At 33.7% G+C, this 15,295-nt stretch overlaps 2 protein-coding genes across 7 annotated transcripts in view; one reads left to right on the forward strand and one right to left on the reverse strand.

Moving 5' to 3' along the window:
- The window catches only part of LOC123529641 (synapsin-like), a 173,275-nt gene that overhangs the window by 53,898 nt on the left and 104,082 nt on the right, over window positions 1-15,295 (reverse strand). The window lies entirely within an intron of this gene.
- LOC123529644 (metalloproteinase inhibitor 2-like) overlaps window positions 1-15,295 on the forward strand; it is a 30,786-nt gene that overhangs the window by 6,846 nt on the left and 8,645 nt on the right. The window contains exons 1-2 of one of the 2 annotated variants that reach the window (XM_045310055.2): window positions 6,211-6,360; window positions 8,791-8,944. In XM_045310055.2, coding sequence (XP_045165990.2) covers window positions 8,815-8,944 — 130 coding nt within the window. In that variant the 5' untranslated portion in view covers window positions 6,211-6,360; window positions 8,791-8,814. Of the gene's footprint in view, window positions 1-6,210; window positions 6,361-8,790; window positions 8,945-15,295 lie in introns of those variants that run through there. The other variant, XM_045310054.2, reaches the window with a different exon arrangement.

Here is a 15,295-nt window from a genome sequence, read left to right on the forward strand (position 1 = left end):
GAGCTAGGGACCTGGTTTTGCGCATGACATATCGTCTATCCATGCTTATTATTTGTGTCAAACTAATTTGAAATCAGACCATGCATGTCAAATTAATGGACCGGAAATGAACATCACCCTTTTGCAAACACACAAACACACGGACAAACACACACATGGACAGGGGTAACACTATATGCACCCCCCATTTTGGCGGGGCCATAAAAAGAATTGTTTTACATGAAAATTAAAGAGCATGTAAAACATTTATATTGTTCTACAATTTTTAAAGTCACTGCCAATTTACTCAAATATTTATTGAATTTCTGAAAGGGACTGCATGAAGGGTCACACTTTTGAACAGTTCAACGCCTTTAAAAACTCACCATATTTAAAAATCTGTTACATGTCTTCACTTTGAACAGCATTTGCAACAATGTACAAGTGCTTAAACTTTATATAACTAGGTTAAACATCGTTTTCGACAATTGTTTACTTTTATTTCTTTGTAAATGGCATTCTTTTTTAAAGGGGGACAACTCTTTTAGAATATTATATGTATCCAATTCTGTGGGACAGAATGGTAAAAATGTATTGGACAGATGGGTTGTTTATAAAGATGTTGTTTGTTTACTAAAAATTCTGTGGTTTTGTGAAATACTGCTAAACCTTAATATGAAATAAGGCACTGCCTCAAGGGAATCTATCCAACTTCAACTCATCCCATAAGATTTGAAAAGAACTGTCTAAGAAGCTGCTATTGTGCAGACAAGGTCAAAATAGCTAATTCTGGCCCTTTCAGGGGCCATAACTCTGAAACACATTAAGGGATCTGGCCGGTTCAAAAAAGGAACCAAGATCTTATGGTGACACAAGTTTTGTGCAAGTTTGATTAAATTCAAATCATAAATGAAGCTGCTATTGTGCAGACAAGGTCAAAATAGCTAATTCTGGCCCTATCAGGGGCCATAACTCTGGAACCCATAATGGAATCTGGCCAGTTCAAGAAAGGAACCAAGATCTTGTGATGATACAAGTTGTGTGCAAGTGTGGCTAAAATCAAATCATAAATGAAGCTGCTATTGTGCAGACAAGGTCAAAATAGCAAATTTTTGCCCTTTCAGGGGCCATAACTCTGAAACCAATAAAGGGATCTGGCCAGTTCAAGAAAGGAACCGGGATCTTATGGTGACACAAGTTTTGTGCAAGTTTGATTAAATTCAAATCATAAATAAAGCTGCTATTGTGCAGACAATGTCAAAATAGCTAATTTTGGCCCTTTCAGGGCCATAACTCTGAAACCTATAATGAGATCTGGCCAGTTCAAGAAAGGAACCAAGATCTTGTGGTGATACAAGTTGTGTGCAAGTTTTGTAAGAATAAAATCATAAATGAAACCACTATCATGCAGACAAGAAATTGCGGATGGACAACGGACGCAGGGCAATCACAAAAGCTCACCCTGTAACTATGTGATAGGTGAGCTAATAATCAAAGGCCTGAAGGGCCTGAGAGTCGGCTAATGATTGATGTACTGGTAGTATAGTCTACCAGTTTCAGTTTGGTTTTAGTTTTTTTTCCCCAACTGAACAGAGATTTTGTTACAATAGATGAAATGGACATTCAATCGATTCCTAGTAAAACTTTGATTGACATTATACAAGTATTTAAACCCAATATATTTCTCTAAAATTGAAGAGTGGTTCGCAAAAATAAAAATGTTGAAAGTACAAACTACAATTTGACAGGTGACACTAAGATACTGCCCATGACTATAAATATTTTTCCAGTAAACATTTGCCTCCGGCATTACCAAAACAGGCAATTATCGGCTGGTATATATTCACACATGATAAAATTTGAATATGAAAATTTATATATTGAAATTTTATAGCGCGGATTGCCACATACAATTTGTAACGGAAGGACGAAAGAACTGTTCAGATATTTTACAGATAAGGGGCCTGGCAATAACCGTGTCACACACTCTAGGTATTGTTCAATTATATTATAAGGGATGTGAATTTAAAGTATACTTACTTTTGCGTTTAAAGATATGTAAATGTTGCTGAGGGTGTGGGAGGATACCCCCTCCTGCAAGTAGGGTTTGGGGTATCACCACAAGGAAATTTTGAAAATGTAGACCCTTGATACAGCCTTTGGTGCGATTTCTAACTGAAAATTTTATGTTTCAATTTCAAAATATTATCTAGATTCTTTTTAGTATTACAATATTCAAAGTATGAATGACTGTCACTTCATATTTTTACTTTCAGGTCATGCCTCAGCACTAGAATATAAGTCTGATATTGATTCTATGTATGTATTATAAAAATAAATTCTAGAATCATTTCTGTTACAATAATATCTATCATGTCTGTTACTTTAATGTTTAAATTTCATAACACAGCTCGATATTTACCCAAAATATTATATCCGGATATGATTACACTTTCTTTTATACCGCCAAAATCTCCAGTTTCAACAATATCAGACATCCCAACTCTCCCGATCCGATCGGGTTTCTCCCGATTCTGGTTGTAAAACCCGATCACCCCGATCAGAAGTCTCAAACTCCCGATTAAAAAAACAACAACAAAACAACATAAACAACAATGAAAAAACAAAAATTATGAAATAATCCACTTCTTTGCGCCTATCTGATACTGTATGTATCACTACTGATCGAGTCTGTAAACAACACCTTTCGGATATTTTCGCACCTTATTCTACCCGTGCTGATTATTGTTTATTACACGATTCAACAAAGCCAGGTGTTGATTAATGTGTCACAATTGAAATTAAAATCCAGACATTAGATATCTAATTAAATTCAATCAAATTTAGATTAGAAATTATACTGGCTTTACCTTTTTCTGTAACTTTTTGAAATCGAAAGTAGATGGTCGCCGAGTCAACCTGCTAGGTTTTAAAACATTTCTCTTAAATTCATTTTGAGAAGAGGAAATGTCATGGTAAATTTTAATATCACTTACTATCAAATGCTGTTAAACTGTCTTTGCATCAAAACAATTTGTCAAACACATCCTTTTAACTGGAGATTTAGGCAAATCTACGAAAGTGTAACAATACCCGGACATTCAATTTTGGATAACAGGATTTTGATCAATAAAAGTATTTGAGCGAGGGGTTTTAAATACTGGTTGACAGGGATGAGAATCAAACAGTAAATTTTCTATTGCTTGAACTTTTATTCTTTTAGCTATATACATTTTGTTTTTACAGTTCTAACAGCTGCACTGTTTGTCATGTAAAATTCACCTGGGGAGTCTTCTTTCCAACAAAAAGAAATAAAAGTGCAGGTTTAATTCTCAGTGGTGTTTTGAATTAAGACATAGTGCTTAAAGTGCCATAACTATTTAATTTTGCACAGAAGGCTTCATGTATTATTGTTCCAAAATATAGACAAGTGAATGTTTTAAGACTAGTGATTTTATCTGGGCAAATAAGTTTATATTATCATTAGATTTGTTAAAAGCTTCGTTATCATGAACATAATTACCGCGGTATAAAATCTCCCACTTGGACACCTCAATCTCCCACTTTGGAAAGCAAAAACTCCCACTTGGCATTCAGAAAAAGTTGGGATGTCTGCAATATGTTTTACAAATTGTGATGATATGAAGACAGTTTAGCAGCAATTGGCAGTATCTGACATTGAAGTTTACGGTGAAATTATTTAAATCATTTCATAAAAAAAAATTGTTTCGTTTCGTCAAAGCACTCTAACATAGACGATCTACTTTCGATTTCAAAAACTACAAGAAAATACAATTTAATGTTTCGCTGATTTGTTTATTTCTCGAAAAATAAAAAATAAAATCATTTTTAAAATCAGTAGTAATTAAACAAATCAGTAAGAGCTCTTTCTCTGGATAATTTATCCGCTTACTGACGGCAAAAATCAAGCCATGTGTCATCATGAAAAGCAGAATGGGTGACGGTTTCATTTTTTTGCGAACCTGAATCGTAAGCAAATTATCCAAACCAGTCAAAATTCCAGATAGGTTACGATCTAGATTCTTTCTAGTATTACAATACCCAAAGTATGACTGTCACTTCATCTTTTTACTTTCAGATCATGCCTCAGGACTAGAATACGAGTCTGACATAGATTATATGTAGGTGTAATAAAAATAAATTCTAGAATCATTTCTGTTACAATAATATCTATCATGTATGTTACTTGAATGTTAAAATTTCATAACACAGCTCAATATTTACCCAAAATATTATATCCGGATACGATTACACTTTTCTCCAGTTTCAACAATATATTTTACAAATTGTGATGATACGAAGACATTTAGCAGCAATTGGCAGTATCTGACATTGAAGTTTACGGTTAAATTACCTCTTATTTAAATCTTTTCATAAAAAAGTTGTTTCGTTTCGTGAAAGCAGCCAAACAGACGATCTACTTTCGATTTCAGAAACTACAAGAAAATACAATTTAATGTTTCGCCGATTTGTTTATTTCTCGAAAAATAAGAATTAAAATCATTTTTAATATCTGTAGTAACTAAACAAACCAGTAAGAGCTTCTTTTTCCGATAATTTATCCCTTTACTGACTGCAAAATTCAACTCACGCAAAGTTTATAGAAATCATACGATGCGTGTATACGTTCAATGTGGGAGAATTAAGGCTGATCGGGATCGGCTATGTTACCTAACGCATCCAGACGATTCAGATTTTGTTTTTAAAAAAGCATTGTGTGCATTTCTGTAATTTTATATACGTTTTTTTTACGCTTAGGAATTATTAGACATGCGTATTTGCATTATTTCTATACGTAATTTACGCTAATACGCATCTTATCTGGAGCCCTGTGGAACTATTTTTTGTCTTTCGCTGGATGTTACGCAAGCTTTGTAAGCCTGCGCAATTCATAAAATGCACATTTATGCTTAATGAGTTACATTCGAGTATTGCACAATTACAAGTCATAAATATGACAGATTACATCGTATATTGGTCATAGCAAAGGGAATTGACATAACTTAACTTCATTCATGCAGTGAACTGTTTGAAGTTTGAGAAATCTAATGGAACTACATCCCTTCACTGTGTTATTTGGTCCATTTAGAGAACCGCTGAACAGCAAGGACTCGTCAAAACGCTTTCAGCGTTTAGCCGACTCAAAAATAACAATGCCAATATTTGTACTGATTTGTACTGATTTGCAAGATGTTGCGGTTCAGACAAGTTATGTGGACGCTTATTAGGCATATGGAAAAAGCGTATTCTTCCAAAAAATCCGAACTATCTTAAGTTTGAATCTTCTCACAGTTGTAAATTGACATATTGTCTTCCTTTTTCCTAAAAAAAAATGTATTGGTCCATGTACTTATCTTCCAGGTATCTGCTTATATCAAGTTGAGTTTTAATGACCAAACCACAGACTTTTTTGTTTGTCAAGAGTTTTCGTTGTATATTTCAAAAGAACGACAGTTTCAAGTTTGAACAGAATCCATTTAGTACTATAACAGTGAATGTACATTAAAACACTTTAATACCTGAAATTCTAGGTAAATAGGGGACATAACTCATGAGCTATTAGATCCAAACTAATGTATGATATGGGTGTACAATGAGAAACAAGTATTTGAAGTTTGAAACAAATACATCATGTAATATTAAAGTTAAATTGAAAATGCACCAAAACTTAAACTATGCTCAGGATGTGGATGCAGACGCTGATGCCAGTGTGAGTAGAAATAGCTCTCAGTCAAGCTAAACATGAAAATAAAATTTTCTCAAAAACTGCTGAAAAATATTCCATTATTTGTTTTAATAACACTGATTTTTATCATCAGTTAAATAGTCAGTGTTTATTAGATCAAATTAGTCGAGAATGAGAGCTAAAAGCTGTGTTATATACAATCTTTATGGTTTATAAAGTTTTAGATACTTAGACAATTAACCAAAACAAATTTCCTTAAGATTTTTTAAAAACAGTGCGATCCCATTGGACAAATGATTCCAAACACTAAGTAAGAAAATTTGGGTTTGGAGGTGGGAAATATAATTGACTGATTCAAGTAAAAAATGTCCTTACCACTTTACATTATTTTACAGCAAGTTTTTGTTCATTTTGTATTTCCTTACATCTTGAGTCAATAACATCTCTTTAAAAACTAACTAGCTTTATGAATCAAAGAGGAATTTATTTGACTCCAGGAAGTAATTGACTAACTGACTGCAGAAACATTCAGAAAGGTTTAGTGTCATTAATGAATGACAGATAAAGAGTTTCATTATATCATATATGCAGGATTATAACATTAAAGAGTTAGATAAATATATGTGTGGGTGGACATCACAATTTTCTAATCTGATAATCTAATGCCCCTGAAGGTCAGTATGAATATGTCCATATTTAATTTGTACTACATAACTAGGTTTACAAAAACACTTGTAAAACCTAATTGTTAAGCTATATTCAGACACTTTAATAGGTTATAGATGGAAATTTATAGCTTTTCCAAGAAGCCTTACAATGGAGCGGGAAATTAAATACTGTTCAAACATCTAGCTTATGAACTTCCCCTGTGAAAAAAGTTCATGAACTTCATGAATTTATTCATGAACAAATTCATGAAATAGTTCATGAATAAATATTCATGAGAGACCAAATTTATGTTTCATGAATTTCGATATTCATGAACTTGTTCATGAATTTAAAATAATACATGAACAAGTTCATGAATACTGAAATTCATGAAACATAAATTTTGACTCTCATGAATATTTATTCATGAATTTTAATTCATGAATATTGAATTCATGAAACATAAATTTTGATTCTCATGAATATTTATTCATGAACAAATTCATGAATATTGAAATTCATGAAACATAAATTTTGATTCTCATGAATTTTTATTCATGAACTCGATATCATACATGAATTTTAATTCATGAATATTGAAATTCATGAAACATAAATTTTGATTTTCATGAATATTTATTCATGAACTATTTTTGTAAAGAAAAAAAAAGTTCATGAACTAGTCAAGGAAACCTGGTGGAGTGTAACACTATGAAACCTGACAGATCTGCATGTAATGGAATTCTTTTAACAATTTCATTAGAGCTTGATACAAGAAAAAATCCTGTAGGTCAAAGTATTGTTCAGTTAGCCTGGCCAGAGACTGTTTTTTTTAGTCTCTGCTGAGTCACTGTGACAATGACATTTTCCACCCTCGACAAATGACATGTTGAGTAAAACAGTAAACTAGAGTGGGATTGGGAGCATAATAAGAAGTAAACAATTGCTGTATAAAATACAAAACATTAAGTTAAACAATGTATAATTTACTTAAATCTCAAGATTGAAATTCAGATACATGTACTAGCTTTGCTTCAGGGTCGTGAAAACTTGTGACATTTTAAAAGGATTTTATTTTTTTTTAAATGAATGATTTATGAAAACACCATAATCACTTATTTGATTTTCAGTATACTCATGTTCCTTTTAAACAATTCCTACCTGTAGTATGATAATTATTTCCTTCTTATTTGCTGCACAAACTTCTCAAAAGTTGCTGAATCACGTGCAAAACATATACCAGCATGCAACAAAATAATGGAAACTGATCATGTGACATTATGAATTTATTGTTCATGAACATTCATGAAAAGTTCAGGAACTTATTCATTTATTGTAAAAGGTAATAAACCTAAGTTTTATGTTTAATGAATGAACAGCTCAGAAACTCACAACTGGGTTCAAGAACTGGTTACACTGAACTAGAAAAAGGTTTTGAATTTTAGTACTTTTAATGAACCTGTGTTCATGAACAATTTTGGTTCTTAGTCTTAGTCTAGACCAACAGTAACTGTTCAGGAACTGGTAAAGTTCTATAAGTTCTTGAAATTTTGCAGTTTTTGAACCAATGTTCAAGAACTGTCATTGTTCTAGAATCACAGTCAAAGAACTGTTATGCTGGTTCAAGAACAGTTCTCTAAGTTCTTCAGAAGTTCTTAAATGTTCAAGAACTTAATACTAGTTCTAGAACATTTTTGTACAGGGTCATAACCCTGTAGTTTCTGAATCACAATTTCAATCATTATCTGAATTTCATTTGCAAGTTCATGAATTTCTTAAATCATTTAATGGATTTTCTGAAATGTTCATGAAGTACATTTACAAGTTCATGAAATGAAAGTAATATTCTTGAACTTGAGACTTCATGAATTTAAGTTCGTGAACTTTTCCTTGTAGTTCATGAACTTTTTTGATAATTCATGAAATAATTCATGAATTCTTACAAATTCATGAATAAATTCATGAAGTTCATGAACCTTTTTCACAGGGAGTATATGCTAGGAGTTATTTGAAAGATATCACTGCGGGGAATCACATGATCAAAATAATCTCTAAACCAAAATAAATTTATGAATAATGTCGGATAATATTGAAGAATTTTTTTTTGTAAATCTAAGATACAGCCTTTCATACACCAACATACATGTATCCTAAAACTACATAGATTTCAATCACAATCACCTTCTGATTATCTGGAACACTTCAAGAAACTGATACTTCTTATTTTCCTTAGTGTTTGTAATTACAGGATATCTATCATTATTGCCGACTCCATGATAATTTAACAATTTTCATTAGTCATATGGCAGGCTATGTTTAAATTTCATATCTTATCATGACAGGAAATTTATTCATGTTCTTCAAAATATAACTTTGGTTTAGAGATTATTTTGATCATGTGATTCCCCACAGTGAGATATTATATTATCAACAAAAAATAAAAAATTCCGTTTCAGGTCTGGCACTATTGAGAAGTAAGAATGTTTGCATTATGGAGTGTCACAATGTATGTTATATTACTGTTTATTGCTGTCACCAGTGTCAACTATGCCGAGGCCTGCTCCTGTTTGCAAGCACATCCACAAACACAGTTCTGCGACGCTGACTTTGGTAAGACTTTTTCATTCTATCTAAACCCTTCCTCTGCTAAATTTCTTTAATGAACTCATCCATCTTTCAATTTGGACAGTACCATTAACAGTTTAAAAGGGGTGCTTACCATAAAAAGTACTGACTGAATGGTGAACAGTGCAAATCATGATCCCTCAAGTCTGATCATGATCTACACTGGTCGCAAAGGCAGAATCAGTCACGTTTTAAGCATGATAAGGGTTTGCTCTGTAGAATAGTATCATTTGGAAAGTTTTTAAATGTATTTTCGTTTATTTGTTCAAGTGTCTGTTTAATCACTTGGCCATCATTATAATACAGTTGAAACTGCTTAATACCAATCTATGTGAGGGGCTTGAGCTTAGGGGAGACTGCAGTTTCCAGGCAGAACTGTCCAAATTAAGAGTTTTGCATTTTTGCAACAAAACATGCAGTTGGGTCAATAGAACCCAAGAAATATAGAGGAGAAAAAACTGGGTTTTTTTCACTGTTGATATAATATTATGTTGATAATTTTATAGAATATTTTTAGCATATATAATTTATGTGAGAAAGAAACGGTCTGGTTCATCTGTTCGCTGTTTAGCTTCATAAGACCTTTACCATAATATAAAGCCTGCAGAAAAAATTTGATCTTATTTTTTTCTCTTTTACCCAAGCTGAAAATAAGGTCTTATAACAGGCTAATCTTACAAGCAATAATGTTTGATTACCTTTTCCTCACAGCAGATGCCCTTGCGATATTTATAGGAGATTTGAAGTTACCTAATTAATCATACACCCACTACCCATACAAACAAATGTTGCATTATTTTCAGCTGCAGATTATCTCAACAAATCTGAGTGTTTTTTACTTGGAAATTTACACCCCCGCGCTAAATTTTTAATTGCATAACATGCATATTTTTCACATAATATAAAGGCATGAAACCTAAAGATTTTTTTTTAAATTTGTCAGTATATATGGTTTTCTTATAAGTAAATGTATACATTCAAGTTTAGTTGGGGTTTTTTCTCGTTTTTTTTTCCCCCCATGAAACGGAGTTCAATTTTTCCATGAACTTAAAGACATAAACTTACTACAACATTCATTAAACAAATGCTAAATGCTTTAACAATCTTTATAAAGATCATTATTAACATCTCTCTTTGCCAAATTGACTTATGACATACTAGTTAATAGAAAGTATTACCACAGGGTCAATTTGACAGATAAAAAAGCTTTTAAAGTTTAATCACAAGTATGTCGACAAAACCAGCAAATTACTGTAAGAAACCTAACTTTCCCTTCAACATTTCAAATTCATACGATTTCAATAAGAATTCATTAAGCATTAAATTTTGCAGCCTTTGAAACTGACAGAAAACTTTAAAAAAGAATAGATAACAATAAGACAGCATACTGGATTATTCAATATTCTAACACGACCAGCAAATATTCTATATACATATAGGAGAAAATCAATCATGGTTATTTTGCGATAAACCATGCACGTGCAAAGTAGTGACGTCATCCTCTATGTATAAAATGAAACCCGGTACGTAGTACAAAGTGTAGTTCAGTCATAACAAGAGTGGCAGACTGTCACAAAATACGCCCGTCATTGAACTTGGCCTAATTCAAGGGCCATAATCCAAGAGTACCTTGGGCGATTTTGCTGGTTATCAAATCTGGATGAGATATTACGCCCACAAACATTATCAGCAAGTTTGGTGAAGATCGGATGAAAACTGTTCAACTTAGAAAGCCAACAAAGCTAAATTCGCAGATTTCGAGTGATTCAAGGGCCATAATCCAAGAGTGCCTAGGGCGATTTGGCTGGTTATCGAACTTGGCTGATATATTATGCCCACAAACATTATCTGCAAGTTTGGTGAAGATCGGATGAACTCTGTTCGCCTTAGAGAGTGGACAAGGCTAAATTTGCAGTTTTTCAAGTAATTCAAGGGCCATAATCCAAGACTGCCAAGGGCGATTTGCTGGTTATCAAACTTGACTGAGATTATGCCCACAAACATTGTCACCAAGTCTGGTGAAGATTGGATGAAAACTGTTTGACTTAGAGAGCGGACAAGGCATAATTCACAGTTTTTCAAGTAATTCAAGGGCCATAACAAAAGAGTGCCTGAGGCAATTTGGCTGGTTATCGAACTTGGACGAGATATTATGCCAACAAAATTTAATATTGTCAGCAAGTTTGGTGACATTCTGATGAAAACTGTTGGACTTAGAGAGTGGATGAGGCTAAATTCGCAGTTTTTAGAGTAATTCAAGGGCCATAATCCAAGAGTGCCTAGGGCAATTTGGCTGGTTATCGAACTTGGCCGAGAAATTATGCCCATAAACATTGTAAAAAGTGTAGTTCAGTCATAACAAGAGTGGCAGACTGTCACAAAATACGCCCGTCATTGAACTTGGCCTAATTCAAGGGCATAATCCAAGAGTACCTTGGGCGATTTTGCTGGTTATCAAATCTGGATGAGATATTACGCCCAAAAACATCGTCAGCAAGTTTGGTGACATTCAGATGAAAACTGTTGGACATGCACTGGACGCCGCCCTACAGATGTTCACATAATACGCATGCTCTTTCAGAGACAGCATAAACGAGACACGCCTTCGGGCTGACGCATCTGATTTTTTGTATAATAGAATATGTCCTACCCATGATATTCTAAGTCTAAAAGGGCCATCATTCTTGCAAAAAGCAGGATAAGTTATGTTTCTTGACTGTACGATGTCCACTTAGACGGTGAAAACTGTTGCAAGTTTTAAAGCATAGCTTGATAGTTTATGAGAAGTGACTTAAACATAATACTCAACCAGAAATGATTTTCATAAGTCCAAAAGGCAATAATATTGCAAAGCAGATGGAGTTATGTTTTGCTTTTAACAGGCAGCTTATGATGGTGAACAAGTAGTTGCAAGTTCAAAGCAATAGTTTGATAGTTTAAGAGAAAATTGCATAAACAAACAAGAGGACCATGAATGGTCCTGAATCGCTCACCTCTTTCCACATGACCAGTTTGAGTATGACGTCGTTTTTTCTATTATCTGATAAGTGACCTAGTTTTTTTGCTTAGGGACCCATTTTGAACTTGACCTAGATATTATCAAGATAAAATTCTGACCAATTTTCATGAAGATCCATGTGAAAAATATGGTCTCTAGAGAGGTCAAAAGATTTTAATAATTTTAGACCTACTGACCTAGTTTTTGACAGCAGTTGACCCAGTTTCAAACTTGACCTAGATATCATCAAGATGAACATTCAGACCAACTTTCATACAGATCCCATGAAAAGTATGGCCTCTAGAGAGGTCACAAGGCTTTTTTATTATTTGACCTACTCACCTAGTTTTTTATGGCACGTGACCCAGTTTCAAACTTGACCTAGATATCATCAAGGTGAACATTCTGACCAATTTTTATGGAGATCCATTCACAAGTATGGTCTGTAGAGAGGTCACAAGGTTTTTCTATTTTTAGACCTAATGACATAGTTTTTCACTGCACATAACCCTGTTTCGAACTTGACCTAGATATCATCAAGATGAACATTCAGACCAATTTTCATACAGATCCCATGAAAAATATGGCCTTTAGAGAGGTCACAAGGTTTTTCTATTATTTGACCTACTGACCTAGTTTTTGACGGCACGTGACCCACTTTCAAATTTAACCTAGATATCATCAAGATGAACATTCAGACCAATTTTCATACAGATCCCATGAAAAATATGGCCTCTAGAGAGGTCACAAGGTTTTTCTATTATTTGACCTACTGACCTAGTTTTTAACCGCACGTGACCCACTTTCCAACTTGTCCTAGATATCATCAAGGTGAACATTCTGACCAATTTTCATGAAGATCTCATGAAATATATGGCCTCTAGAGAGGTCACAAGGTTTTTCTATTTTTAGACCTACTGACCTAGTTTTTGACGGCACATGACCCAGTTTCGAACTCGACCTAGATATCATCAAGATGAACATTCAGACCAACTTTCATACAGATCCCATGAAAAATATGGCCTCTAGAGAGGTCACAAGGTTTTTCTATTATTTGACCTACTGACCTAGTTTTTGAAGGCACGTGACCCACTTTCGAACTTGATTAGATATTATCAAGGTGAACATTCTGACCAATTTTCATGAAGATCTTGTGAAATATATGGCCTCTAGAGAGGTCACAAGGTTTTTCTATTTTTAGATCTACTGACCTAGTTTTTGATGGCACCTGACCCAGTTTCGAATTTGACCTAAATATCATCAAGGTGAACATTCTGACCAATTTTCATGAAGATCTTGTGAAATATATGGCCTCTAGAGAGGTCACAAGGTTTTTCTATTTTTAGACCTACTGACCTAGTTTTTGATGGCAATTAACCCAGTTTCGAACTTGACCTAGATATCATCAAGATGAACATTCTGACCAACTTTCATAAAGATCCCATGAAAAATGTGACCTCTAGAGTGGTCACAAGCAAAAGTTTACCGCGCGATCACAAAAGCTCACCTTGTCACTTTGTGACAGGTGAGCTAAAAACTTAACCAAGAAATCTGATATTTTCTAAGTCCAAAAGGGGCCATAAATCTTGCAAAAAGCAGGATGGAGTTATGTTTCTTGCTGTACAGGGTCAGCTTATGATGGTGAACAAGTGTTGCAAGTTTTAAAACAATAGCTGTAATAGTTTAGGATAAAAGCTGACCTAAACATAAAACTTAACCAAGAAAACTGATTTTCTAAGTCCAAAAGGGGCAATAATTCTTGCAAAAAGGAAGATGGAGTTATGTTTCTTGATGTACAGGGTCTGCTTATGATGGTGAACAAGTATTCCAAGTTTCAAAGCAATAGCTTTGATAGTTTAGGAGAAAAGTTGACCTAAACATAAAACTTAACCAAGAAATCTGATATTTTCTAAGTACAAAAGGGGCCATAAATCTTGCAAAAAGCAAGATGGAGTTATGTTTCTTGCTATACAGGGTCAGCTTATGATTGTAAACAAGTATTCCAAGTTTCAAAACAATAGCTTTGATAGTTTAAGAGAAAAGCTGACCTAAACATAAAACTTAACCAGGCAACGCCGACGCCGACGCCGACAACCGCTCAAGTGATGACAATAACTCATCATTTTTTTTCAAAAAATCAGATGAGCTATAAAAGGTGTTTTCACAGCACGTGAGCGTGAGAATCTCTCTGTCAACACACATTTTAAATCACCCCTGAAAAGTGACAAGAACTGCAGTTTTACATCTTGAAAGTTAGTTACGTGCAAAACTTTAACCAAATTTTCCATGTTGAAAAAAAAAAGAACCATATCTTACATTTAAATTCAATGTAGAATTATCTAGAATGGCTATTTCAGTATGCTTGGAAGAACTTTATGAAGTTTCAGTCGTAATTGAGATACAGCAACTGCTGGATATTTACTTGCATGCAAAACATTCAACAAATTTACTGTCCAAAAAGGGGCCACAACGTACATCAAATTAAACCAAAAGCTATCAGTAATTTGACCATATTAGTAGGACTGTCTCATGACTGAGAAGTCGTGTGTAAAGTTTCAATCAAATACAAACAATCAGGTTACTGAAATATGGCCATGCATGCGGTAAGTCTCTCATGCAGAAACCATGGCGGGTACATGAGCTCTCACTATTCTTGGAACAATCAAACTAAAAATTGTACCATCTTAGAAAAGCATGTCCATATGGAATTCCCAAAGACCAGGGGTGTAGGGCTGTCATTGATTGGGTCTTAGGCATATCGACGATACCGATATATCAGAAGACAAATATCGATGATACATCGATATATCGATTATTAAGTTAGATCAATGACCTATTTGTTCATATGCATACTATATACCTTCCTGTAAATGCTATTTTTAGTTTTATTGCCTACTTTCCATATTTCTGTTTGATTATATTTGTATTTATAACAGCATCTTTCATTTTTATTTTGCCTTCACTCCTTTTTTGCATTTATCCAAATTCACAACATTGTGAACTTAAGTTGTTTTTTAGGGTCTGAGTGTTTATTTGGATAGATTTTTGTTTCTGTAAAATATCGATTTTTGCAAATGGGAATCGATAATCAATCGACAAAAAAATATCGTTGATACATCGATATCGTTTCTATCAATGACAGCCCTACAGGGGTGTGTTTATTGGTCATACAAGTACAGTGATACTGTAGGAATTCTACTATAGTTCTCTTGGTAACAGAGACCTGGGCCCGTATTCATAAAGCTCCTAAAGAGAAAACGTAGGAAAATCCTTAACTTTGTAAAATTTCCTAAACAACATAGCATAAAAGAAAAGGGTAAACTTTATAAGATTTATTG

Source organism: Mercenaria mercenaria, chromosome 13 (genome assembly GCF_021730395.1).
Source record: "Mercenaria mercenaria strain notata chromosome 13, MADL_Memer_1, whole genome shotgun sequence".
Lineage (NCBI taxonomy): Eukaryota > Metazoa > Mollusca > Bivalvia > Venerida > Veneridae > Mercenaria > Mercenaria mercenaria.